This window comes from Cucumis sativus, chromosome 5, assembly GCF_000004075.3.
Source record: "Cucumis sativus cultivar 9930 chromosome 5, Cucumber_9930_V3, whole genome shotgun sequence".
In the NCBI taxonomy this organism is placed as follows: domain Eukaryota; kingdom Viridiplantae; phylum Streptophyta; class Magnoliopsida; order Cucurbitales; family Cucurbitaceae; genus Cucumis; species Cucumis sativus.
This window is the reverse complement of record NC_026659.2, coordinates 27,157,257-27,183,557: the sequence shown is the minus strand read 5'-3', so window position 1 is coordinate 27,183,557 and position 26,301 is coordinate 27,157,257. Positions and strand designations below refer to the sequence as shown.

Sequence of the window (26,301 nt, the reverse complement as noted above, 5' to 3'; positions counted from 1 at the left end):
ACCTTTGATTTTATAACAAACGAAAGAAATCCAATCCATATAACCACATACCTTGGAGTTAATTTCCTACAAATTGTCTTGACACCTAAATGTTATAAGATTAAATTGTTATCTTGTGAGATTAGACTAGGTGCGAGTTAACTTGTATGAACACTCACAAAATTATATTAAACTCTTGTAATAATAAAATTCTATGTACTATTTGATTAACTCATTGCCTACAAGATTATTAAAGCTAACAATTTGCAGTAAAATAAAATGACATTGATGTTTCTTTGAAAATGACATTCATTTATAGATATTTGTTTTATAATTTACAATATTCTTTTATAATTAAAACTATTAAATTAAAAAAGAAAAAAAAATATATTTGAGAACGAAAGGTTTAGAGAAAGACAAAAACGGAAATTGGAACCCTCAACGACAGACCAATCAACGCCTCAGCATCCAATGTTCAACGCACGACTAACCGGCAACTTGCAGTTGACCGTTTACCTTTTTTCCCAATTCCAATAGATTTTACTCCCAAAAAAATACAAAAAGAAAAAAAAACCTCTCATTAATTGAACCCCTTAAACCCTAACGGTTATATCACCGCTCATCCCAGCCTATTTCCAGTAATACCCCCATGACAATTGGCAGTTACCGTTAACCAGTGGTCCATTTCATCATTCTACATTACAAAACCCACTTGAAATTTCAGTAATTAGCTTAATTAAATAAGGGATTAAGAAAATGGTTAAGATGTTAAGACGACGAAACTTCTATTATTAAACAAAAAAAAATAACTATATAATAAATAATTAGCATTTGTTGGGTGAGAAACCAACGAGGGAATTAGCAAGGTCGAAACCGACACGTGTCCCTTGCTGCTGTGCGTTCCCGAGGATTGACAGCGTGGAATCGGTAGGGGCAAAAGCGAAACAAAACGTTCCTTCGGAGTCAACCGGTATCAGGTAATTTTTAGCCGGCAACGGCAACTCATTCCCGTTGGCGAAATGAAACGACACTGTCGGAACTTCAACTCTCGACTTCGACGACAAGTCGTAACATGTATCGAACAACGCCACGCCACGTGCGGTCTGCAAATCGTGCGTGCTCTTGACGAACGCGTCGCGAAGCACGTTATAAACGGTAGTCTGCAACCGCGTTACGGCGGTGCCGGAGTCGACGATGATTCCGCCGTTACCGTCTTCGCTCATTTGGAACGAAGTCTCGGGAATAGGAAGAACAGCGCCTCCGACGCTCATCCCCGTCAACCCAAGGTAAAAGAACGTGTCTAAATTAGGGTTCCGGTGAAGCGGCGCGGTTACAGCATCGGGAGTAATAGGTGAGTTGAAATCGAGAGTTGAGGTGGAATCAGAGTCACGGTCTACGAGACAGTACGAGAAAGACGAGGCATTGAGCTGTGAAGGAAACGAGAGCGAGCCGCCGCCAAGTCCGAGCAATCCGGCAGCGCCGATGAACAAACCCTCATTGTTATGGCCGCAGCCAATGGCAATGTTTCCGAGAGAAGTCGAGCCCAGAGTAACGGTTTCAGTAACAAAATCGCCGACGGTGTAAGAGCCATCGCCGTAAGAGACTTCGTAGAGACAAGTACCATTCCGGCACTCTGAAACATCGAGCGATTTGCATTGCTCTGTTTCACAGGACAAAGATGTGAAAGAAGCAGAGGAAGTCGGCTCAAAAATTGGATCGGTTTGCTCGTAACATTCAGCACAAGGAGCACATTGTACCCAACTTACATCACTGCCAGTATCAAGCACCATGTAAACCGGACTCGGCGGCCTACCGATTCCAACTCGGGAGAAATACTCACCACTCCCCTGACTTGCGCCTGACACAATCGGACTCTCGAAATCCTCAGTCCCAAATTGCGAACCACCACCACCACCATTCCCGAGAGGTTCAAGATCTGTTCCCGTAATTCCTCGAATGGCTAGATCTATCCTAGCAGTCAAGGATCTGACTCGAGCAGAGTCACGCTTCAGTCTGGATAATGTGAGGGATTTGTAGTCACTGTGCGAGGCTTTCATAACAGAAATCCTGGAATTCAACTGGAGGGACAAGGACGATGGATCAGAGACTGTAGTTTCATCTGGGGTTGAAGATTTCGGCTCCACTGCAAAGACTTGTTGAGTTCTTTGAATGGAAGCAGCCACATCGAGCACGGAGGTTGTTGGGGTCGGATGTAAGGTCCGGCAGTGGAAGGCGGAGAGAGAGGAGAAGAGAAGGGAGAGAAGGAAGAGAGAAATGGTGGCCATTGAAATGGGAGGATAAAGAGAAGGTAAGGAATGGTAGATAAGAGAAAAGAGAAGAGGTGAAGTATTTAAGAGAGAAGAAGAGAAGCGGCGAGTGTCATTTAGTTTCACTTCACGACAAGCGCGTTCGAGCTTTGAAGAGAAAGAAAGAAGATGAAAGGATTTTGAAGGGATAGAAAGAAAGAAGAAGATGCTTTGAATGAATGAAGCTAATGCACGGGTGGGACATGACCCCTAAATTATGTTAAGTTGAGGCATTTTATTTTATTATATCATATTATATAGTCTAATACTATACCATATATATGTGCGTATATATATATATATATTGTGACAATTAGAATGGTACTTTACAAAGATGCCCTCAAACTTTGTTTATCATTTTAACGTGGTAGTATCATCCTCCATTCCTCCTAATATTTTCTAAACCTACAAATCTGATGTTAGAAATCTTTTGAATTTGTTATCAAGTGTTTCAAACGAACGTTTATCATATTTGTGTTATTCACAATTTTGACCCTAGGACTTATGAACCGAAGAACACCTCTTACTCTATAATGAAACGTTCATTTCTAATAATAAATCAGTATCTCCCTCTACACGTAGATGTAGGTGAAACATTATTTTTATGTCAAAAAAGAATATTGAAATAGAGCAATGTGGTAACATTTTTCTCAAGTTAGGACACTCCCATCCAAATTTTAGTTTACAACCAACATTTCATTGACTTACTATTCTAAAATAGTTTGGAAATGTTGATAAAAGATGGGTAGATTATATTACAGAGAAAAGCCAGGAATTGTCCAATAAAATTCTACCACTTGTCAAGCTACCAATGTTGTTTTAAAAGAAAACTAATTGTTATTGTTTTTAGGATGGAACGTATACAATCTAGACTATACTTAATCATTATAATTGAAATAATTTAATAGGGTGGGGTAAAGTTATGATGTTTTGAAAGAGAGGAAAGTGGGGTATACGGAGGGAACATTTGTGTGTCAAAAGGTGGGACTTAAATAATTCACTGTTGAAAATCAGTAAACAGTGTGCACTTTAAGAATAATGTTGTTTGTTTGAATGAGAATGAATTCAATTCAATAGCCCACTTCTTTATTAATTCCAATGTTTTTAAAGTTTTTGAGCTAAGCTATCATTTTGTTAAAAGTCTCTATCTACTTGTTTCATTATACTGCCCAACTTTGCCTTTAATCTTTCTTATCTATTTATTTCATTCCTACATTCTCTATATAACGTAGACTTAATTTCATTTCCGTCTTTATAATTACGTCCGGATTAGTCTTAAATTATATAACCAAGCACGATAAGTGCAACATTAACAACTATTTGTGAAATTTGACTAAGTTATAGACTTTAAAATTGAACTTCCCGCGACAATAGATTAAATTGAAACAAAAGAATTACTGAATTGAAACAACAACAATAATTGGAGAGATCACCATCTTTTTTATATAACATTTTATAGAAGTTTGCCATTCTTTTGGTTTTTGTCCTTTTGTAGAGTGTTTCTTCGACCTGATATGTTTGGGATATGGGTAGTTAAAAAGGAAGATGAAATTATAGCCTAACATCTGACTTGTATAAACAAAGTTCACTTTCGTATCTATCAATTACTGGTCGAATATGTTCACTTGCAATGAATTATTGTGTTTACCGAACATAAATATACATTTGATCTTATGTCAAGTTACAAAGAGTAGGATGCAGCATATTGAGATCACATGAACAAAACACTTGCAAATTTCTATGTTATATTTATCATCAACCTATGGGGAAGGTTTTCCTATACAATTCTTCCACATGTACCTTTTTAGGTTAAAAGAAACACAATTAAAATAATCAAAGAAGGAAGACAAATCAAAGTTTTTTCTACTCTCAAAACAAACAAAATATCAAAGGAGTTCCAATACTCTACTTACATACCAATTTCCTATCTTCTTCTTCCTTCTTCATTTTTTTTCTCTCTTTTTTAATGTCAACCCATCTTCATCCTTTCAGTTATGAAGACAAGCTTGAATACACATGAATGTATATTCCAATGAAGAAAGGTCTTAACAGCATCCACCACTAGCAGGCTCAATTGAACTTAACAGCCCGTTGCCTCTAAGTTGCATGCAGTGTCCTTCAGCATCGGCCTGAGCACAGATGATCACCAGTGACAAGCCATTGTAGTGAGCTTCTTGCATGATGTTAACTGCATTGTCAAGCGTCATTCCGGGGATGACTTTCATGAGGACTTGAACTACGTATTCTCGTTTATTGAAGTCATCATTATGCAGAATGACACGATATGGTGGTGTCATTTTCCTTGATCTCCTGAACAATTTTGTTGATAAGGATTGATTAGTTCCATGTCTGTTGTTTTGTTCTACGAAAAAGAACTATTCAACAGAGAACAATGAAGTCAGAGCATTTACAAAGAATGAAGGTGTACAATGAAACATTCAAAATTAACTTCAACATCTGCTAAAAACCAGAAGTCTCTGTCTAAGTTAAAAGAACTTAGCAAATTGGTTTCATTTGTACAAACAAAAAACAAAAAGTAAGTGTTTCATCAGTGGCAATTCAGGCTCATAGCCACCCCTTTCTTCCTCTTTATTTTACACTGCAATTCTTCTGAATATTCAGAAAGCAAAAGTAAATGTATTAAGTTTCAGTTGATTACAGATTGCCAATTGGTTAAGCTACGAGAAATAAGACCAACTCCAAAATGAATGCTGAATTTCATATAAATAAAGATAATTTGGTTTCGGTTTTCCCACGCAAGGTCAACATAGCATAGGTGACATTGTCTCAAAAATCATCCAAGGTATTGCAATGGAAAAACAAAGTGATTTATACAATATATGTAAAGTTATTTGCAAAAGGCAAACAAATGAAAAATAAAGAGATGCATTGCGTAAGAGCAATAGTCCTGACTTAGAATTAAAATTGTAAAGATCAGTGAACACTATCTAACCGTTGATTTTCGGATGACCCTACATCAGAATCTGTCCATCTCTTTAATGTCCTTAACTGGTATACTTTATTCTTTCTTTCTCCCCTTTTCTAGTTCAGTATATAGTAGTAGTCTTTTCAAGACATAACCGTAAGGTATAATGTTTAATACCTCAAATCAAACTCAGATTCCCTTCCAGGAGTTGCTTTCTCAATAACAGGTCTCTCCAACAACCCTCCTCCTCTTCCTGCTGTTGCTGCTGATTTAACAACGGACGCACCAAAGTTAAAGCATAGCCCTTTACACACAGAGCTTCTGTCCCCTGAAATTAAACTTTTATAAGAAGCTAATATTATCCATTGCTAATCCAATCATAGTGCTGCACTTTGAAAAATAAGATAAAGTTGCAAAATGGGAAGGAAGAATCTAATGATAAAAATATAAAGCAAAGGAATCAATAAAGTAAGAAAAAGTAATCTCAATCTTCAAAAGAATAGAAAGTAGATTAATCCATTGGTAACCAGAAACAATGGAACTTCCAACGTGATTGACAACTAAGCCATATGCAAAAGAGAATTTGGAATTCCCGCAAAGCAAAGCATATAAAGCAAAGTACAAATGGGGAAAAAAATTATAGAATAGCTACAATATGAGAAATTTAAGTGGGATATTATATGCTAGGAAGCTTATAGACCACACTTGGACCAAAAAAAGAGATCAGATCGATTCTATAAATCTAGCATAACGAAGACGCCACATAACAAAGACTCTAGAAAAATGGGATATAATCCATTCAAGATATCTCCATACACACAGAAAATTCTTTTTCCACAAAAAATATTCAATGTTTTGTCCCCGCTATCAAAATATTCCAATTCGCCCAATAGAAACAGATAAGCATGGCAGAAGGGCACAAGCATAACAACATCAGAGATCAATTGGGATCATCAAATATCTTGGTAAACGCTACAAAACTTATTCAGACGTCAACTTTAGTCGAGATTAAAATTTACAACACAGAATTAAAGTCAAACCGGATCGGAAAATGAAATAGATGAGAAAGATGATGTATATATGGGCTTTCTCGAGGAATCAGTAATGGCGGATCAAAATCAGCAAAACCCATGATGATTTAACGATTATTATAGAAAAATAAAGAATAAAAGTAGCAATAGTTGTTGTACCTGGTTTGGGGTTGAAGACATGATTGGGTGAGAGAGCTAATTTCCCACGAATCGCAATCTCCATGACTTGTTTTCCTATCTATCTGGAACGGAAAATCAGCTCCGATGGGAAATAATTTGTCTGATTCTTCTAAAGATTTAAAATTTCGTTGGGACAAGCAAAGTGGAGTGATTGGTTTTTTTACTGGGAAAAGCGGAGGTCTTGGGGACGGAGGAGGAAACACGGAATGGAGATTTCAAGAAAGACGACGTTTTGATAGTTAAATTTCAAATTGGCCTTTAAACTTCTTCGGTACTACAGCCCATAAACATGGGCCTTTGGGCCGTTCCTTGACAATTTTGGTAGATCCATAAATTGAAAAGGAAATTAATATGAACAAATATTAATACAAATAATAACAACGACAATAATAACAATAATAAAAGTAAAGGAATTTATATTGTATTTTATTTTATTTTTATTAAATTGAAATAGTAATAAAATTTGATTTTTTTTTTTGTATAAATGCCTTAATTTAATTATTGGCATGACATGACTCAACAAGTACAAGTATTTTTATAATGGTTGTATCTTACCATATTTTGACATATATGATAATAAAAAAATTATAAATATAATAATTAGATTCAAATGTATAAACCTATAAAATAACATATTTTAAAAATTAAAAATATTAGTTTATAATAAAGTACTAATTATCCTTTTGTATTTATAGACTTATATTAGTGGAAATTAAGTTGTCTAGATTAAAGTGATTAATTTATATAGAATAACGTCATGCAATTCATCACCACAATCAAGTATTAATAATGAAAGTAAAATATGCATTATCTCTTTATCATGGGCTAACTTAGCACTAAGGGTAATCCACTTGTAAAATATTATAATTAAATTGATTACATGTCCACTTATCAAGACCAATTATTAAAATCATCAGATAAACAATAACACCATGACATAACATTTAACCACTTATAAAGTTTTCTACTACACTACTGTACTATAGAAATATCACTTTTTTTTTAAATTAATTAATGTTGTAGTTTTACTTTTATAAATAATCTTTTAAAACCTAGTGAATTCTACGTCAAGACATGAAAAAAAATGAAATGAATGAGTAAATACGTCCTTGATGAGCTTTAGTTAATTAGGGGATGTTTTGCAATTCAATTATTAGAAATGTTTTGTTAAAATTTGAGAGAAAGAAAAAGAGAACATGCTTTCATATGAATGACTAAGTGGAATAGGTACACCAATACTTACCATAATAGTCAAATCTTATCAAATTAATTAATCTTTTTTGCAATATTGTCATTATATTATAATGAAAGAAATATCTGTTAAAAACTTTATGTAAACATCTTTTGACTCATGTTACAATTTTCAATATATGAAATGCATGCAAGTATAATTTTCTCTTTTAGTTCATGAAGTGATTATAAGATAAGTCATTTTATATATTTGTCTCACTCCGTAAAATAAAAGATTAAGTGAGCATCGTCAAAGTTTCTAATAAATTATTTTCTTATCTATCGATTAAATTCTTCTTTTCAACCAAAAAAAATACTCATTTTGATAATTTTATTTTATTTATATTTATTAAAAGACGGTAAAAGTTAAATAATATTTCCTACTATTAATTATTTTATGAATTATATATTGACTTCGAGAGTACATATATTTAGATTATAATAACCTCCCTCAAATGTTTTCTTTTTCAAACAAAATCAAAATCATTCAAATATAATAAACTAATTTAAGAGAAAAAAAATTATAAATAGAGTAGTAAGATATATTTTTTTAGTCCATGAATTTCAAGAATAATTTAAAAGATTAGAATAATTTTCTTTTCTTAATGTTAGAAAGAATATTTCAATTTGAATATAATTATTAAGAAGAAAAAGGGAGGAAAAGAGTAGAAGAAAAAGGAAGAAAAACAAAAGATGAAATTATTATTTTTAATTTCATGTCAATACTTGAGATAACAATAATAAATTACTCGTGATTCTTTTAAATCTAAACCAAAACAATACACAATAAAACCTTAGAGACCGAACAAACGTCGTATAAAAAATTTCTATACTTTTAAGTATAGAACGTGTAAGTGGAAGCATCGGTTATTATATTGCGGAGACCTCCCACAGTGGAAGCCAACATTATGAAGACTCCAACGAATATGCTTGCCTGTAATGGATTAACTATATATTAATTATTTGCAAAAATAATTTTAAAAAGTTACTGCATCCTTAATTAATGATAATTAATGAATAATACTCCAATTAGTATGAAGTTTTTTTTTCTTTTGACAAAGAAATATATGTATATGTATATACCCAGTTGATGAGCCAATTGCAACTGTATCTCTTTGGCTTCTTGATGACTAGCCACATTATACTTGGAAGCTGCCATTAATCAATTAATTTATCCATTAAATAATAGAATAAAAATAGGAAAGATTAGAATATTATTTTACCCTAAAGAAAAAAGAAAACATGAAGTTTTGTTTCAACATTAGTTAGCAATGAGATGGATATATATATAAGTGATGCAGCTTTTCTATGTTGTATTTATTGTTGTATAATCGTTATCTATATCATTTGTTACCTAAATTAAAATTGTGTACATCTTGAACGGATTATCATACCTTACCATCTTGAAATAACAAATTAAATTATGAATTAATCTCCAATCTTTAAAGAGAGGGATAGAAATGTTACAAAGTATGAAGTGGGAGCAAAACCAAAGCCACCGAAGAAACCCAGCAGATCTCCGAAGAATGGAAAGGTCACACCAATAAATATTGTAAATGCTGGAAAATAAACAACATTGGTTAGTTAATTAATACTTTAAGGTCCAACTTTGGTTAATTTAATGATTTGGTCATCATCCATATAGTTTCAAAATTATCAAATTTTTAATCCAATCAATTTAAAAAGTTTAACTAAAATTAGTTATCTCAAAGTGAGTTTAGATTAACAATAATTGACATGAATTTCGTTTTAGGTAAGAATTAGACTCACCAACATAAGCGGATCGAGTGATAAATCTAAGGCAAAATCCATCAGGAAAGTTGAATCTCTTCCTTATCATCCTCTCCAACATATCAAATACAGGCATCGCATACACCTGTTTATATAATACTCGGTAAAATTTAAATTTAAATTAATGTACATGTTAGATATTTTCATCGGTATTTCTACGTTTTCATGAGGTTGATATCGATATGAGAGGTGACTCTCGATATTCTCATTATATCGTTAAGAAAATCATCGAAACATAAAAATAAACATTGAAAGTGATATTTTCCATAACCATATAATATATAATTAGGGTAACATGCATGTTTAAAACGATTATCGAACAGAGTGTTAGTAATATGTATTCGAACCTGGTAACTGCCAATTACATGAACAACAACCATAAGATTAGCAGAAGCAATGAGCCATGCAGGTTTCTTGAGATTCAAAAGAACATTGTCTTCAACATCTTGACCAAAAGCCCAATATCCAATCAAAGCCACCGGAAAATAGCAGATGGCGTTGATGAAATAAGCCCCCATCGCCCCTTTCCACATAGGAACTCTTGAAGGCTTCTCCGGTGTCGATGGTATGGTGGCCTGAATCTCCAAAACCACTGCGTGCCCAGCAAATGCGAACGAGATTTGGCCTAACGCATTGAACACTCTAAACATTGAATCTTGGACACTGGTTTCCTTGTAGGCATAGCTCACGTTTTCGATTCGGCCTCGGCTCAAGCTCCCCACCCATGCAATCGTCGAGTAGCTGCAACCAAATCAATCCATATCGTCTTCAAATTAGAAGTTTAACTAAACCCTTTTTTTTCTTTTCATCACTTGAATTACTAATAAGTACTTTTGATAAAGAAAGGTGTGCATGTTTTAGTTTTAAAGTTAATTGTAGTTTTCATGAAGATGTTTGTAGTAATTTTATTAAACTAATTTAGTTAATTTTTTCGTTGTATATATTTCAAAAGTCTTGTTAATAAAAATAGCAACATTATTTAAATAAAAGAGAATAATTTTAATGATAAAAATTGAATGTTTAGCTTAAAACTTAACTAAAGATAAGATAATAGAATGCTTGACTTTATTGGAGGATATTTTCTTATTATAATAAATATTCTAAGAATAAAAAATATCCCCTAATTGAATAACTTAATCCTTTATTAGCCAAAGTTACTTTAATCTAATCTACTAGTGGAATTTATTGCAATCTATGTCAAAATTAAATGAGGTATACACATAAACTGAAAAACCTATCTTTTATTTTACCCTATGTCTAATTAAAGCTTGCTTTATTTTTTAACTTGTCTTTATTGCTTTGGTTTATTTTAATGTGGAAAAAGAATTTTCTTCCATATCCTTCTCTTTATTTGTTCTTTCAAAAGATAAGACATGTCTTCTTTTGTTAGCCATTGAATGAAAAAGTGAAGCAATTTAGCTCCTTGGTTTTATCTTTAAGTCAACAACGTTCCTCTCATTTTTCTTACTTAACCATCGTTTTTTTGACCTGTTAACTTCTTACGCTAACCTCCGTTTTTATATCATTTATATCTTCACATTTACCAACTTAATCTTTTCACATAACTCTACCATCTTAACTTCATACTTATTAACTCGGCTTAATAAGTGGACTCTTCAAATTTAGTATAAAAAATAGACATATAAAAAGTTAGGGGTTAGATTTATTCTTTGAATGAAAACTAAAATTTTCTCTAATCCTTGCTTATATATATCTAAGACAAAATACTTACTTCTGTGTTGATATTCATTAGAGTTCACATTATATAGTTGCCAAACTTGTCAGTTTTATACCTTAATATTGCATAAGAGAAATATGACAAAAGGAAAAAGGAGAAAAAAGACCTCGTTGTATTATATAGTTATTAAGGATATACCGTTTTTCTAACCTACGTTTAACAATTATATTAAGAAGACAACAACATTGTAACGATTCTTTTTTTTAATAGATAAAGAAAATAAAAGAGAACATAGCAATTTTTTTCTTCAACCACAGCAGTTAAAAACCTATGGTTGTTAGTATAGAATTGATGTTATAATTCTAAAAAAACTTAAAATTTAAAATGATTTATTGTTTTTTAAAATTTTTATTGATTTGTACTACTTATAGAGCAAAGTTTTGGTTCCTTTTTTTCTTCTTCATCATCTTTACTTTAATGTTTCTTCTATCAAAAGATACTCCTTGTCTTTTCTATTCTCTTTCCTTCAACTTTTTATTACTTCAAAAGGTATCAGAAATTTTTTTGCTTTTAAATGTTTGAGAAATTCTTAGACTCACAACTGAAGTTTGAAAGAAACAAGAATAAAGTAGAAGATATCAAACATAGCTTTAAGAACATTTTGAAATAATCTTTATAATAAAAAAACAAGATTTTTTCAGATCTATAAATGTTGAATTAATGGAACATATTCTGTGAAAAAAAGTGAGGCAGGTTTCTTCTTCTTTTAGTTTTAAAATAAACATGTGCTTAACAATTATCTTTTACCTTAGAGACATAATGGCAGCTGCAAGGGAAACGCCAGCAACAGAATTGAAGTTGGGAAGTTGAGAAAGAAAGAAATGGATTGAACCAAATATCAGAATCCAATAGGATTGTTTCACTTCAAAGCAGTTTACACAAGCCATCTCCATGAACTTCTTCATGCACTTCCCTCCTGTAATTTCAACATGGGGATATTTTCATACATATATATATATATATTTTTATGAGTGAGACAGTTTCGTCGATGTTGATATGTAGAAGTGAATCTTACCTGTAACCATATACACTATGTCGCAACCGACTTGAACGATGAGTTGTTGTGGCAGCACAATCCAAGGACCAAGTTTTTCGCCAAAAGCATATCGACCGAGGTCGATATATCGATCAAAACGTGTCCCCGCGACGCATTCATGAAGCTGAATCATCTGCCACATGGTGTTTAGAGTCATGCACCATGATACAAACAAGACCATTGTTCCTGGACCCCTGATCAAGCCATAGAGAAACCAGAAAAGTTGAGTAGAGAAATTTTATGTATATTTCTCATAATTAAGTTCTGCATGTCAAAGGCTTTTAATTTGAAGTTACTCGAAATTAATGTAAGTTTTTGAGTTTAGCAGTGATTTAACATTACCATCCCAAGTAAGCCATAGCGTAGGGTAGGCTGAGAACGCCAGCACCTATCATGGCGGTAACAGAATGAAAGGTGGCATACCACCACTTGGCTCGCCGTGTCGGGTCTTCCTCCTTCCATTTTTGGTCAACATGAAGAGTTTCCTGAGAAGATGAGAGAGTTGATTAAAATGAAAACAAAATGTATAATAACAGTTTAAGGGAAAAAAGAAAAAACAAAACAGAGGAATTAAGGCCAAATAGCCATAGCCATTGGGCATGATAATTGTTGATGAAGGCTTCACCTTAGGAGGTTGAGAAGTAGAAACCATTTTTGAAATAAATGTTAAGAGATGGAACCCAAAAACAAAGACAAAGTTGAAAGTGCTTTGAAATTGGTGTGTCTCAAAACAATGGAAACCCAAATATAAATAGTGGGTGAGGAGTCAATTGTTGGGTGGAATAGAAAATAAAATAATGAATTAAAACTAACCCAACACTTTAATCTTGCTTTATATTGGATTCCTTGTTTTAAGGCCATTTTAAGAGGAGGAAAAAGACAAAGGAAATAAGTTCAAGTTGACTTTGTATTAGAGTTAATGAATGTATTTATGTTATATTAGTTATTTTTTTCATTCTTCTTACACTTGTACTACATGTGGCTACTTATATGCATTTGTTGTCAAGCTATAGAAGAAACCAAAGTTTTTTTACTCTATACACAATATATCTCTAATCTAACACTCTCTATTTCGAACATAAATTCTCATAAATTTACTTTTCATTTCACTCAAAAGATCTCATACCAAACCATGATAATTAATTGTTCTCATTTCTTTTATTTCCAAACCTGTAACAATATTTCAGCATTTTAAAAGAGATTATGGTTTTTTTAAAAAAATTTACTTTTTAGTTTTGTTATATCATACTATTTAGAATAATTGGAGTGATGTAAAGTAGTGAAAGCTACATGTGGCTCTTCTTTATTTATGCAATTATTGATCATATTATATGAAGAATTCTCTCTGCCTCTCTTTTTGAGTTCTTTCAAAGAACAAAGTAAGAGGGGTCCTAAAATATGAGAACGAAGAATCAATATGAAGTTTTTGTGAATCAAGTGACTGGAATTACATTCTTAGAAAACACCCAACTTAATAGGAAAGAATTGAGTGTCACATGTTATATTCTACTATAAAGCTCCCTTTTTCTTTCTCTCTCTCGATCATGGACAAGTAATAATTCTACCGATCGATGCATGGGAAAGAAATTTAAATAAGGTATTTGAATTCATGTTTATCGACAATTATTAAAAAGTGGTTACATTGTGTAAATATTTTCCTCTTGGAAAAGTTTGGTTGGATGTGAAATGACGTATCAATGATGAAAAAACAAGGACGGCTTATGGTTGTTGAGAATTGTTAATCCTCGTGACAATAATGGCAATTTTTTTTTTAAAGTGGGAAGGCATTAGTGAAAGAAAGTATGATTAAAGTTGGGTGATGGTGTGGCTGCGTTTTAGTGGGGTATCTAATTTCCCATTTTAATGCATTCCTAAAAGACTTGAAACTGAAACATGACTGCTTGGGGACATCTCACCACAAAAATATAAACCAACTTTTTTCATGTAATAACATAAAACATCACAAGAATGTTAACTAAAGAAAGGAAATTATAATGGTAAAAGTTAAAAACAAGATGCAGTTGTTGCAATTATAATTGACCACTGACAATAAAGATCTGACATCGATGTCCAAAATTATTAACTTACAACTAACAATTAATTAACACTACATCATACTAAAATTTTAATTTTTGAATACTGTTTGTTAATAATGAGCCTCCTAGTTTAGTCACAGGGTGTTTACAACCTTGGATATTGAGATGAGCGGCCTAAACTTAAAATCTTTGTCCATCATGAGGAGTCAATCAACCCCTGGAGAAGAAATTGAACGTCTAGTTTCGAGCTGTATAATACAAGCACTATACTAATTAACTCATGCTCATCTTTGCCAAACAACTTCTGTTAAGTGTTACTGGAACCATCGTGTCATATATACATAAATTCACTATAACACAAACATAATTACACTAAATCAATTAAAAATTGTTTATTTATACCAAGATTCCCAATAAAACCAATAGACTTAAGAGGTATTAAATTAGAATGTTCAAATCAACCCATAAAGTTTCCAGCAGACATGTTAGATTGACCCTGGGAAGAGACTTGTCCCTGTGAAACTAACTGTGATCGCCCTCCTTGGACATAAGATTGATTGATTCCACCCGCAACCATTTGTTGCTGTTGTTGCTGCATTTGTGGAATCTGCTGCTGGCTTTGAAGCTGTGACAGTTGTGGTTGCTGCTGGCTTTGAAGCTGTGACAGTTGTGGTTGCTGCTGGTTTTGAAGCTGTGACAATTGTGGTTGCTGCTGTTGCTGCTGCTGCTGCTGTATTTGAGGAAGCTGCGACTGCTGCTGCTGTTGGATTTGAGGAAGAGGCTGCTGCTGTTGCTGTTGCTGTTGCTGTTGTTGCATATGAGAAAGCTGTGGCTGTTGCTGCTGCTGCTGCTGCTGTTGTTGCATCTGAGGAAGTTGATGCTGCTGTTGCAGCTGAGAAAGTTGATGTTGCTGTTGCTGTTGAAGTTGCTGTTGCATTTGTTGTTGTTGCATTTGATGCTGTTGTTGCTGTTGACTGGATATTTGAGGCTTAAACACAACCATATCCTGATTGATTCAGAAAGTCCCAAAACTATCAAATACCAATAATCCATAATAGGATAGCATTTGAGAAATTTGGAAACCCTAAAAGATGGCAACCTCGATTGAAATTAAATCAAAAGGTTAAATCTACAATTCTTGATTTTCTTGGGTGATCAAGTCAAACAGGCACACTTGAACATATTCGAGAAAGAGGGAAAAAAGTGTAAATGATTTGATTGACTGTGTTTTTGAACGGTTTAAATTTTGCTAATATAATTAGAGAATGTCAAAAGAAAATAAAACGGACATCTGCGACTTGTGGGTAATGTACTTACCTTGAAATGAATTCTCACCATTTATTTAAAGAAAACAAGAAAGAATACTAGTACTAATACGAACTATTCTTTGTAGCTCAAAGATATCTTACCCCAGGAAAAAGCATCCCTATCAAGCGGCAAGCTTTATCAGAAACGGACAGCAGTAAAGTCTGAGATGGTAACTGGATGACTGCACACTGGAAAAGAACAAGAAGCGGCTCAACTTAAGACTGGTAACCACTCAAGAAATAAATTAGGATATGGATTCAAAATGAAACACAGATTACTATATTTAAAAACAGAAAATCCTGCAAGCACAAGGATTTGCATGTAGACAAGACCATAAAATCATGCTTAGTAGTATACATTCAACATATGTGCAAAAAATGCTAAAGGAAATAGTTCACCCTTAATACTTAAATGGCATAACTTCAATGTAGCAATCGTATCAGTTAACACATGTATCAGAAACTGAGGAAGATCAATAATTCAGGTGGGTCGATTCCAATTTTTTATACGATCATTTGATTGGTGAAGTTCCTATGTATATCGCTGCTTTGGTTACATAATCCCAAATGCTTTGGTTATGCACAATACCTATTTGTTTTGAACTCGTGGAGCTCCAGTTGCTGTATCTAGTACCTTGGATTTGCAAGAAACCTTTTGGATGATGAGATTTGAGAATGGATCTCTCTATGTATGAACTCTCTTCGTTCTGCCTTCAAACATTTTTCAGATAGATGGCTTTGGTTGGTAGATAAATCCGGGAGTTTCACTTTCACTTTCTACTTGCCTTTATGGACGTGTTCAACAAAAGCCTCCATATTCGTTTAGGCCAGTCTTACACTTACTAACACCAATTTAACTAAAAAGAGGGGTAACTCAGAGAAAGTACCAATTAGGCAGCAAAAAAAAAAAAAAGCTCAACTTATTAATTTAGACTTCTAATTTCTGCATGTGCAGTATACTTTTAATCAATCTGTATTTGTAAGTTTTGGCAAAAAAGGATGCCTTTATGTTTTTGGATGCTATTGTTTTGTTTCAGTGTCCGCAGAGAGAAATGGTGGGGGTGGGGGAGGGAATCATAGCATCTTCTTGATCCCGCAACACCACCTTGTCATTGTTCCCCTTATAACCAACAAGGCAAAGCAAAGAAACTCTCCACTCAGCCCTTTCCATATAAATTAACAGTTCACATATAAAGAAAGAAAAAATAACCAGAGTACAATTGTATTTCGATGTATGATGTAGATCTGACAATTTTGAGAAGAAAAAGGTTCCTGCTCAAATTGAACAATGATTTGTATCTATATTGAAGGTGGAAACAAGAATCCCAACGTTCTAAAAGAAAGCACATAAACTTATTAAAGTTGTTCTAGAAAAAAGAAGAAAAAACCAAACACGTAGACAACTTACAAGTTTCTTTTCTTGAAGCTGACCAAGAAATCCATGCTGATTCATAGCTCGGAAAACAAGAAAATCAGCTTTTCCAACATATTGCCTACATTCAAATACAAAAAAACTTAACCTACTTTTAATTAAGCTGACAAAAAACGAGAAATTACTATTATCCCACTAAGAAAAAAATTACTTATTATTCATGTGATCTTGTGAGATAAGCCGAACTATTTGCATTGTCTGTGGCCAGTTTGCAGCAAGCCTATAAAAATAGAAGATAGATAGATGACTCCACTTCAACGAAAAAATTTGAACCGATCACACACACATGTAAATGTGAAGTAGATAAAGTCAACAAAATACCAAGAGGGAGGGAGGGAGGGAGGGAGGTAAAAAGTATGCGAAATGGTTCACAAATTTATAAAAAAATGCCTTAATGAGTTAAATATATATGGACATAATTTTTTTTATAAGAATCTAATATATATTACTAAAAGGTGACAAACATATGAAAGGTTAAGTATAAAACTCAGAGCCATAGTCAACTTACTTGTCAGAAGCTGAAGCACTCCTGTAACCCTGATAGAAACAACTTAATTAGTTAAGCATAAATGTATGACTTGACATCGTGTAAGAGAAAACGTAATTTTCTAATCACTACAAAAGCCTTCAATGTAAAATCAATTTTTACTAGAATAACTAGCGGATGATCAGAAACATACTTCCATTCTTGTAATAAAAACAGGCTGGCCTTGTCTCTGACCAGATAGATTTCCCTGCATTGCCATGCACAAACAATGTTTGAGATAATTTTCATCCCACAAAATTAAACTTCTAATTTCTACTTAGAAAGAACAGTGCTACCAATTATTCCAGGTAATCAATTTTTTTAAAACAAATTGAACCAAGGAAGATGAGGAACATCATTGGAAGAAAACGTACAACTTTAAAAGTAATCCAATCTAGTATGGAAATTAGGAATAAACAAAAATTCTATGTAACCAACATTTTTACTCGGACCTTTTTCCTAGCAAGTAACACAAAACATCGCACATATCTTCAAAAAGAACTTAACGAGTAATGAAGAAACTAGAAGCACATTGAGGAAACCAAGTTTAAGTTTAAGTTGTCCAACAAATTTTATATTTCACACATTTGATTAAATGGTAAGCGTAACTCAATTTAACCTTAAATTCTTAATACCACACTTCTATATCCTATAATATAATAGAACAAAACACACGCACCCACAATATGCTTCTTCGCATTGATTTCTTATATGAGGGAGATACAATATCTCGATCACGCACTTGAAAGAGAAGAAAGATTTTTTAAATGATTAGAAGTTAGAAGACAGAATAGTTCAACTTTCTAGTGGATATATTATCATGGCTATCACGTAAACACACACAGGTACATTCACAACATACCTCCCAAAATTTCACGTATTTGGATTGTGCTTGTTGTTGCAAAGCACCTGCTGAATGCTGTGGTAATGGCATATTAGCTGCTGCATTGTTCATGCCAAGTGAATGCATCCCATTTTGAACTTGTTGAGGCATTCCTGGAGTAGGAATCATCGTACCATTTCCAGAAGAAACACCAGGTTGGGTTAGGTTGCTCATAACATTTTGGCTCACGCCAATTCCACTTTGTACCACTTGTGTCCCAGCAAGATTTCCTTGGCTAATCCCAGGTACTGATTGACTCACACTAACACTACCTTGGAGATTTCCTACTGCTTGTGAAGTGGCAATATTTGGATTTCCAGAAATATTGTTGTTTCCTGAAGTAAGTGAACTTATACCTGAGTTTGGTGCAACCTGTGAAAGTGTTGAAGATCCATTTATTGATGTCATGCCCGATTGACCAGATGAAAATACATTTTGTGCAGCAGGCACAGATGATCCCATTCCACTGGATATCATATTGGATACATGCATGGCTATTGGGGTTTGACCCATAGATGGGAGTCCTATGGAAGTTCCTCCATTTAACGCAGCAGTGCTCATCACTCGTGCTTGAGAAATATTATTCAGAATGCTAACATTGGCAGGACCCAAGGACCGTACTGGCTGTGGAACACCAGTCACTAGAGGTTTAAGATCTTGTGTGTTCTCATTATTTGTGATCATCTCCTGAGAAGAAAGTGGTGAAGAAGTTTGCAAGCTCGGGACTCCCTGTGAAGCTGCACGAACAACCGATGGCATATGTGGTGGATATCCAGATCCATTTGTCATAGAAGTAACAGTATTTGGTTCCTGAACAAAATTATGGTGGAGCATGATTCAAGTTGGAAGAATATCATAAAAGCCGAGTTTCTTTGATAAAAATTAAGAATAAAAGGAAATGGCTCTTACAACTTTCACAGTAGCAGTAGGGCCATTAGGAACAGAAACGGGCTGCCGGTTAATGATAGGTCCATTTACTGGGATAGACAAAAGAAAAATGCAAGTGTGAAACACTTGTTGCAAATATACACGTGAATTTTTTTATATAGCCAGAGAACTCTCAACTTAACAAGAGTTGGAATGGATAACTTTTCCAATCCTTTCTATTAAGAAGAATAAAAGAACCAAAGAAGCAGCAAAAAGATTCGGTCACACCAAACACTGAGAAACCAAAAGACAAAGAGTTACACAAAAGTGCTCTGACTTTAACTATCTACTTAAATCTACTTTGATAAAATGAAATAAGGGGAAACCCCAAGCACCTAAAGGTGATTACAAAAAGAGTGCCAATTGGCAACTAAGACCGATGAGCTAAAATTCTTATAAGGGCACCCAATTTTGCACCAATAAAACCAAACTAAATCCGACATGTTTCACCCCTCTCAAAGTTGATATCTTTGAGCATTAATCTCTTTTAATTTATTTAGTGATAGGTTTTGTGTCTGGTAAAAAAAATCCCATATAACATAAGAATCTAAATCCACCTATTTCGAATTATACCTCAAATACCAGATCTAAATGTCAATTAGTATACTTCAGAGTTTATGCATCTAATGTACAGGATCAGACAAAGATAAGCTAATGAGTGGGGGACCTGATGGAGTAGTGGTAGGAGGTGGTCCAGTAACAGGCACAACAGAAGATATGTCCATTTTCACAGGACTCTGGTTTGCAGGTAAACTAGTAATTCCAGGACGACTTAAAGCTGCACGAGCCTCCACAAAATTTTCAGAGATCAAAACAAGGTATGAGGGGCTTTTAACATTATCGATAGGTGGATCTGCTGCCCGTGGGTTGCGCTTTCCCTTCATCAAACAGTGGAGCAGTCAGAACAAATATTTACAAATGAGACCATCAATGCTGTTATTAATTCCAATTACAATCCCCCATCATAACCTGCTGAAAATTTCACTCAAGTGCTCCTCAACAATTAAAACCCAGAATATTTGAAGAATTAGAAATTGAACTAGCAATGAAGCATGCCAGAGAATCCAGACTTCACTATTTAAAAACTACTAGAAGAAATTTGAAATATTCAAGAAATATGTATTTGAGTGATAGATTCAGAGAAGTTGCAACTTGCAAGGGCAAAGTCTCTGTTTTATGTACACATGTGAGAGGAAGAAAGCTTGAGTAGACATTCCTACTTACAGCAGTGTAAATTGCTTTGAGCTTTGGAAGCTGTTTCGGACAAATAACTGACAGAGATATGAAGCACTGCATGAAAATATGGTTTAGTTACCTTACTATCTGAAGCACTTGCGGGAAAGAAAAATAACTTCTTTTAGCTTGAAAAAAAATCAAATCATGTGATGTGAACCTGAGGAAATGATTTAGCAACTGTTTCAGCATATGATTGAGAGCTCCCTGGTTCAACATTGTCGTGTTGCTCCAAATTTTGTACTGCTGGTCTATATACTGGCGTTGGCAGGGGATAAGGATTACTTGCAGCAACAAGAATACAGTGCTTCTGCATATCCATAGTTTGTTGATTTTGGCCACCATTTGGCTGAGTAGGGAACATCTGGATAAAAATTATCATGCAAGAGAAATCATAAGGGATATATTTGTAGTCAATTGAATATAAAGTTATGCTCTATTTCTTTCACGAGAACAAAAAATTATAACTTAGTAATAGCAAAAGAATATTAGAACAGCAAACCAAACTTAATTGCATAGATAGTTTTGCATTGCCCTGTATGCCATTTCCAAGCATGGCCTTTTTTTCATGACATATGAAACAATTCCATTAAAATATAAATAAATAATAAATGCACACAAACACACATAATAAATAATAAAAAAAACAGCCAAACCCATGCAAAGGGATCACAAAAATGTTTAACCCATCCCAAGTTAATAAAAAGTTCATAGCACAAACCTTCAACTGAAAACCAACTAATTCAAATCAAACATAGATAAAAACAAGACTAGTGATTATAAAATTACTTTAAATAGTTATGTCATCAAACTCCTTGAACAACAACTCAGGAATCTGGACATCTAAGGCTCTTGATAATTGACCTTTGCTTATATTTCCGAAACTTAATTAGTTTGCTTGTTTTAAAAAATTCCACAATTATTCCTATATCTTCAAAAGTATCTCATTACATGAGTACAATTTGAAGAGTTAAATTCATGACATGGTGAGAGAGAGAGCAAAAGTCAAACCATCTGGAACACCATCAGTATTCTAGAAAGAAGATAGGGATTCTCTAGTCTTTAGTATATAAATATTTAGACAAAAAAGGATGAGAAGTTGAAGGATGAAAATTAATCATACAAGTCGTACAACTGTAGTTAGACTAACAAGATCAGAGAGCAAGAAAATGCGTACCATTAGTGCTTCAGCCAGCCCTTCAGCTATTGCAGCGTCACTGAAACCACCACCAGAAAAGGGAATAGCTGAAAGCCATTGTATAAAAATATCGACATCTCTTGTCCACCCAGTCCGCTGTACTAGACATCCTGAGAAAAGAAAGTTAAAATACAAGAAGGTGGTCATATTCTGCATCATGTCACATGCTAAATTTCCAGCAAAACTAACCAAACATTCCACATGCACTTTGTCTACTGAAAGTGACTAGTTTCATTCCTGTAACATTGTGTGTGTGTGAACATGCATCTATGTCCAGTACTTCTTCTGTTCTTCAGGGTCAGAGGTTTCAAAGAGGATAAGAAAACATTCTCCAATTGAACTCTAGTTTAGTTAATAAGTATGCTATATGCAAAAGTCTAGAAAAACTTTGAACTTTGGAAGTATAAGGGGCACAAATGGGTAATGACAAGTGGAGGACTTAATCCAGAAAGCTATCCATATAAAACATTGAACGTCATAATATCATGCCCAATATCTATCAGTAACCATTTTGCTATCACATTTAGCTACACAGTGGAAAAACACTAATAAACACGTAGTGCTGTGGTGCTGGAAAATAAATACTCAACATAAGAGCATAAACATAATGGATCAGGAAAAATAAGCTCCTTACGAACCACAATATGATCCATGAGTGTGAAATGTGACCAGAGAGAACTCAACATTAGAGGTTGGTGGTTTCTGCATTCCAAAAGTAGAGTACATCATTACATGGTCTGGTTGAATGAAAGTGAACATCAAGTTCACATACTAGAAAATTCACAAAATCATACTCTGCTCAGAACCAAGCATAAGAAGTTATTATTAAATAACGAGACTTTAATAACTAGAAATGGTTTCATATTTCTAATTAAATTTGAAATGAGAAAGATATTGTATGGATGTGATCATATAATCTGTCTCAATGTTTCTTAGAAATGAAAAAATAAATAAATATTTCACTTATATTTTAAGTTTTAATCAATGGAAACTTAAAAGTCAATAATACTTGTAGCCTTGAAAATTGAAATGGCTGCTAAAGTTCACGAGGCTAGATTTTTGTGGAATGCTTTTTCGAAAATATTTGTTGTTTTTGTTTTCAAAACTGCTAAAAATAATGGATCCTTGATTCGTAAGAGTTCATGTTACTGAACAACTAGAAACCACTGTTCTTGAGGACATGATTTGGAAAGGAAACAGCCACTTTTTTTTTTTTTTTTTTTGAGAAATAGGCCATCAACAAGAACACTCTAAAAGGAAACAAGAAAAGAGAGAAAAGAACGTTTAAACCCCAATTTCTCAAATGCATTTTTACAGAGCTGTAACAGAAAACTAAATTTTTTTACCTACGTTTACACCAACGAAGCATAATATTATCAAATTATAACATGTCCCAAAAGAAACATCGGCTTTACCATAAACCCTACAAATGATGAAGGCCTCAATTTTGAAGTCTTCAAAGAAAAAAAAATCCAGTATTCACGTGGAGGTACCATGTATCAATGTAAATGGAAGGACCATATGTCACTTCCAGTATTCCTACAACAATATAATTATTCCATGCATGAAGTGGTAGAGAATATTTAGCCTTCTCAAAAAGAAAGAAGCATACCTGCCCAGTTAATTCATTTCCACAGAAAGATCTGCACAAATAGAAAGATTTTATCATACCCTTAACATGAGATGTAAGCATTTATGATTTTCAAATGGCACTGTAAAGATAAAACCTTCTGCACTGTTTAGATAGATGGTAGGTGTCTGATGGTGTATGCTATAACATCCTACATGCTTTCTATCATTGTATGAATTACACAAAAGTTTATTTCACAGAATGCTAAAGTAACTCAAGTACTATTTTGCTTGGTTTTTTCTGAAAATCTCATTTAGATTCTGAAGACTTGCAAACCTTTGAGAGTTGAAATACAGGAATTCTTTTGCCGAACCAAATGTGTGTTCTCTTTGTTTCATTTATTTGATATCAACTAAGCTGTCTGTGGTGAGGGACCCTCCTAAAAATACAAACAAGAGAGGTGGAGAGCTACACTTGTAACTACTTTACTCAATTTGGAATCCACCACTTAGTAGCCTACTCTACTGTATCATGTCACATCAGCCAAAATGGACAGAAATAAGCCTCCTCCCATTGCAGAACATTGCCTAACCCATTATGAAAAGCACAGATTGAAAGAAGACCTAGCTGAAAAGAACTAATTTCCAAAACTTCCAATCTTCAACCCAACAGCTAATTGAGAGGAAACAAGCAATAAGAGGAGTTCTTGTGCCTGACCATGAATATGATTCTAGGTTTCCGTTTACCAACTCTCAGTATGACGGATTGACAAATCTGTGACACTAATTAATAGAAGTGATATCTCAACTAGTAAACAACTTTGTGAACAGAAAATAATATACAATGGGATTATAGAGAGAAAGTAAGAAGGGCTAATAAAAAGGAACCTGGAACTATGTGTATCCAAAATGTAAGAAATAACATGCATTTTCGATTAAAGGGAAACAGAGAGACTGCCAATAGAAAAGGGAAGGGATAATCTTATGGACTAAAAATATGGAAGAAAAATTGCATCCCTAATTATGCAAAAAAAAAAAAAAGCTTCAGTTAATAAACTAAAACAACGTGGTATCTCCAGAAACTTCAGTAATGGAACTTCACTCCTCAGTCCTCACTCGTAAACAAATTCTGAAATATTGAAAGAGAAAACAATTGTGCCAACCAAATCTTGGAAATGTTGGATGAAAGTTGGTAAGTGAATACAACTATATGAGGCCTTTGAAATGAAACCAAAAGCATGAGGCCTTTGAAATGAAACCAAAAGCAAAACCACGAGAGTTTATGCCTAAAGCGGACAATATCACACTATTTCCAAGAAACGTAGGAAGTCGTTGTTCCTGACACCAAAATCAATGTGTACGCAGATCGGATAGTATGGCAACAAATTGTGAGTTCTACAACAGTATGATAGAGTTTTGGGTTCTTAAGTGCGATTTTCAAATTAGGGGGGGAAATCAACACACTGATTATGATCGTTCACATAATAGCCCCATTCACTATCACAATCAGAACCTATTGACGAATCAAGAAACAGATAAATCGCTGTAGACATTCCAGAAAATCCCAAAAAAGAAACAATAACATAAGAAAGACATACAGTTAAAGCAAATTTACTACACATTTCCCATTGGAACAAGAAATTAGAAAAACAAACAGGAAGAAAATGATAAAAAAAAAAAAAAGTGATGGGTTATAAAAATACCTAACGATCTTTTCAATGTAATCCGAAACGACGGTTTGCCAGAAGGGCCCCATGGCTGCGGTACCTTCAACGACCACTATCAACTGCTTATCTGCCATGGAATGAGTCAGTAGCTATATCTTGAAGGCTTAGAGGAAAAAGAAAGCAATCGAATGTGGGGTTTTCAGGTGTATGAGGCTATGATTATGGTTTCAATTCCGGGAAGATGAAAGAGTATGGGGAAATCATAAAAATTGGAAGCTGATGCGAAATTCCTCAACTGGCTTTCCTTACCAACGCTGCTACAACTTCTTTTGCCTCCCTAATATTATATATACAATTGGAACCCATTGAGAGTTGTAGTAAATTTCGGTTAACACCTTGAAGAAACAAAAAGAAAAAAGAAAATTATTTATCTTATTTTAAAATAGCATAAATGCTCAACTTACGTTTTTTCCTAATTTATATTTTCTTGTATTTAAAATATAGCGATTTTTTAAAAAAATATAAAAAATTGACCAATACTTACATTATTATACAACAAAATCACCTTTAAAATTAAAATAAAAAAAGCAAGAAAACACTTTTGTGATTTTACCACCTTTAAAAATACGTTGGAACTGTCCAAAAACATGTGTAAAGAACCCTTGCTCACTACATACATTTTTTTTAAAGGTTTTCTTTTGCATACTTTACTTTTCTATCCATATAATTTGTTGTATCAACTAATAATCTTACCTAACAATTCGTCTAACCTTATAGTATTAAGTGTGAAGATAATGATAAAAAATTAATTATTAGATAGATAACCACAATAGAGCAAAATTGTATGTTTCTACTGTTGATACTAGTTTAGCACGTATCATAAATTTTATATCTTTTATTGGATGGTTTTTTTAAATTGATATACTAACAATATGTCTTTTTCAAAATAAATAAATGTTGACTTTGTTGTATAAATAAATAAGAAGGAAAACACGTATTGGAAGGAAAATAAGTAACAAAGTGCCGACACAAAAGCATCAAACGTTTCTGAGAAATAGCATGGGATCAACTAAAATAATAACCCCAACAAAATGTGACCCTTGGAATGACAATTTTCCTAATTAATAATAACACAAATAAGCTATGGGAATACATTTATCATATAAGCTTTGGTTTTCTTATATCTATCAATTACAAGTTTTGGACTATAAACTAATTATTGTACAAAGTTTAAATATGAACCAATAGTTAATCACACTATTTGAATTAGTTGTTAATCACACTGTAAACTAATTATATCTATCAA

The 26,301-nt window shown here is 33.6% G+C and overlaps 4 protein-coding genes across 4 annotated transcripts; all 4 read right to left on the bottom strand.

Moving 5' to 3' along the window:
* Positions 1–426: 426 nt before the first annotated feature.
* LOC101222856 (protein ASPARTIC PROTEASE IN GUARD CELL 1) lies at positions 427–2,496 on the bottom strand. The gene has a single exon (XM_004135059.3). The coding sequence runs from the start codon at positions 2,262–2,264 to the stop codon at positions 804–806; it is 1,461 nt and encodes a 486-aa protein (XP_004135107.1). The 5' UTR covers positions 2,265–2,496; the 3' UTR covers positions 427–803.
* A 1,505-nt stretch (positions 2,497–4,001) lies between these two features.
* Positions 4,002–6,656, bottom strand: LOC101223092 (ATP-dependent Clp protease adapter protein CLPS1, chloroplastic). The gene is made up of 3 exons (XM_011657461.2): positions 6,402–6,656; positions 5,389–5,539; positions 4,002–4,595 (listed from the first exon to the last, which is right to left on the bottom strand). The coding sequence occupies exons 1-3, from the start codon at positions 6,463–6,465 to the stop codon at positions 4,331–4,333; spliced, it is 480 nt and encodes a 159-aa protein (XP_011655763.1). The 5' UTR covers positions 6,466–6,656; the 3' UTR covers positions 4,002–4,330.
* Positions 6,657–8,351: 1,695 nt separating this feature from the next.
* Positions 8,352–12,981, bottom strand: LOC101202821 (lysine histidine transporter-like 6). Its single transcript, XM_004135061.3, has 9 exons — positions 12,843–12,981; positions 12,560–12,702; positions 12,197–12,411; positions 11,929–12,097; positions 9,791–10,184; positions 9,423–9,528; positions 9,120–9,211; positions 8,736–8,804; positions 8,352–8,586 (listed from the first exon to the last, which is right to left on the bottom strand). The coding sequence occupies exons 1-9, from the start codon at positions 12,867–12,869 to the stop codon at positions 8,488–8,490; spliced, it is 1,314 nt and encodes a 437-aa protein (XP_004135109.1). The 5' UTR covers positions 12,870–12,981; the 3' UTR covers positions 8,352–8,487.
* Positions 12,982–14,506: 1,525 nt separating this feature from the next.
* Positions 14,507–25,383, bottom strand: LOC101203057 (mediator of RNA polymerase II transcription subunit 25). The gene is made up of 15 exons (XM_031885725.1): positions 25,032–25,383; positions 23,372–23,402; positions 22,398–22,461; positions 21,739–21,869; positions 20,722–20,925; positions 20,553–20,618; positions 19,996–20,206; positions 19,311–19,378; positions 18,381–19,211; positions 17,673–17,726; positions 17,501–17,529; positions 17,144–17,212; positions 16,969–17,053; positions 15,663–15,749; positions 14,507–15,259 (listed from the first exon to the last, which is right to left on the bottom strand). Exons 1-15 carry the CDS (start codon positions 25,127–25,129, stop codon positions 14,711–14,713), a joined length of 2,577 nt encoding a protein of 858 aa, XP_031741585.1. The 5' UTR covers positions 25,130–25,383; the 3' UTR covers positions 14,507–14,710.
* Between the last annotated feature and the right edge of the window lie 918 nt (positions 25,384–26,301).

What these genes read in the sequence shown, in the direction of transcription:
- LOC101202821 (XM_004135061.3), bottom strand. Translation starts at nt 12,869, where the DNA reads ATGGTTTCTACTTCTCAACCTCCTAAG. An exon ending in CTACTTCTCAACCTCCTAAG is followed by an intron (nt 12,703 to 12,842) that starts GTGAAGCCTTCA and finishes TCATCTTCTCAG; the next exon opens with GAAACTCTTCATGTTGACCA. An exon ending in CACTCGATCCGCTTATGTTG is followed by an intron (nt 9,212 to 9,422) that starts GTGAGTCTAATT and finishes TTTATTTTCCAG; the next exon opens with CATTTACAATATTTATTGGT.
- LOC101203057 (XM_031885725.1), bottom strand. Translation starts at nt 25,129, where the DNA reads ATGGCAGATAAGCAGTTGATAGTGGTCGTTGAAGGTACCGCAGCCATG. An exon ending in CACTCATGGATCATATTGTG is followed by an intron (nt 21,870 to 22,397) that starts GTTCGTAAGGAG and finishes TTCTTTTCTCAG; the next exon opens with GATGTCTAGTACAGCGGACT. An exon ending in TTTTTATTACAAGAATGGAA is followed by an intron (nt 17,530 to 17,672) that starts GTATGTTTCTGA and finishes TGTTTCTATCAG; the next exon opens with GGTTACAGGAGTGCTTCAGC.
- LOC101223092 (XM_011657461.2), bottom strand. Translation starts at nt 6,465, where the DNA reads ATGGAGATTGCGATTCGTGGGAAATTAGCTCTCTCACCCAATCATGTC. An exon ending in TGTCTTCAACCCCAAACCAG is followed by an intron (nt 5,540 to 6,401) that starts GTACAACAACTA and finishes GTTTAATTTCAG; the next exon opens with GGGACAGAAGCTCTGTGTGT. An exon ending in GAATCTGAGTTTGATTTGAG is followed by an intron (nt 4,596 to 5,388) that starts GTATTAAACATT and finishes AAAATTGTTCAG; the next exon opens with GAGATCAAGGAAAATGACAC.
- LOC101222856 (XM_004135059.3), bottom strand. Translation starts at nt 2,264, where the DNA reads ATGGCCACCATTTCTCTCTTCCTTCTCTCCCTTCTCTTCTCCTCTCTC.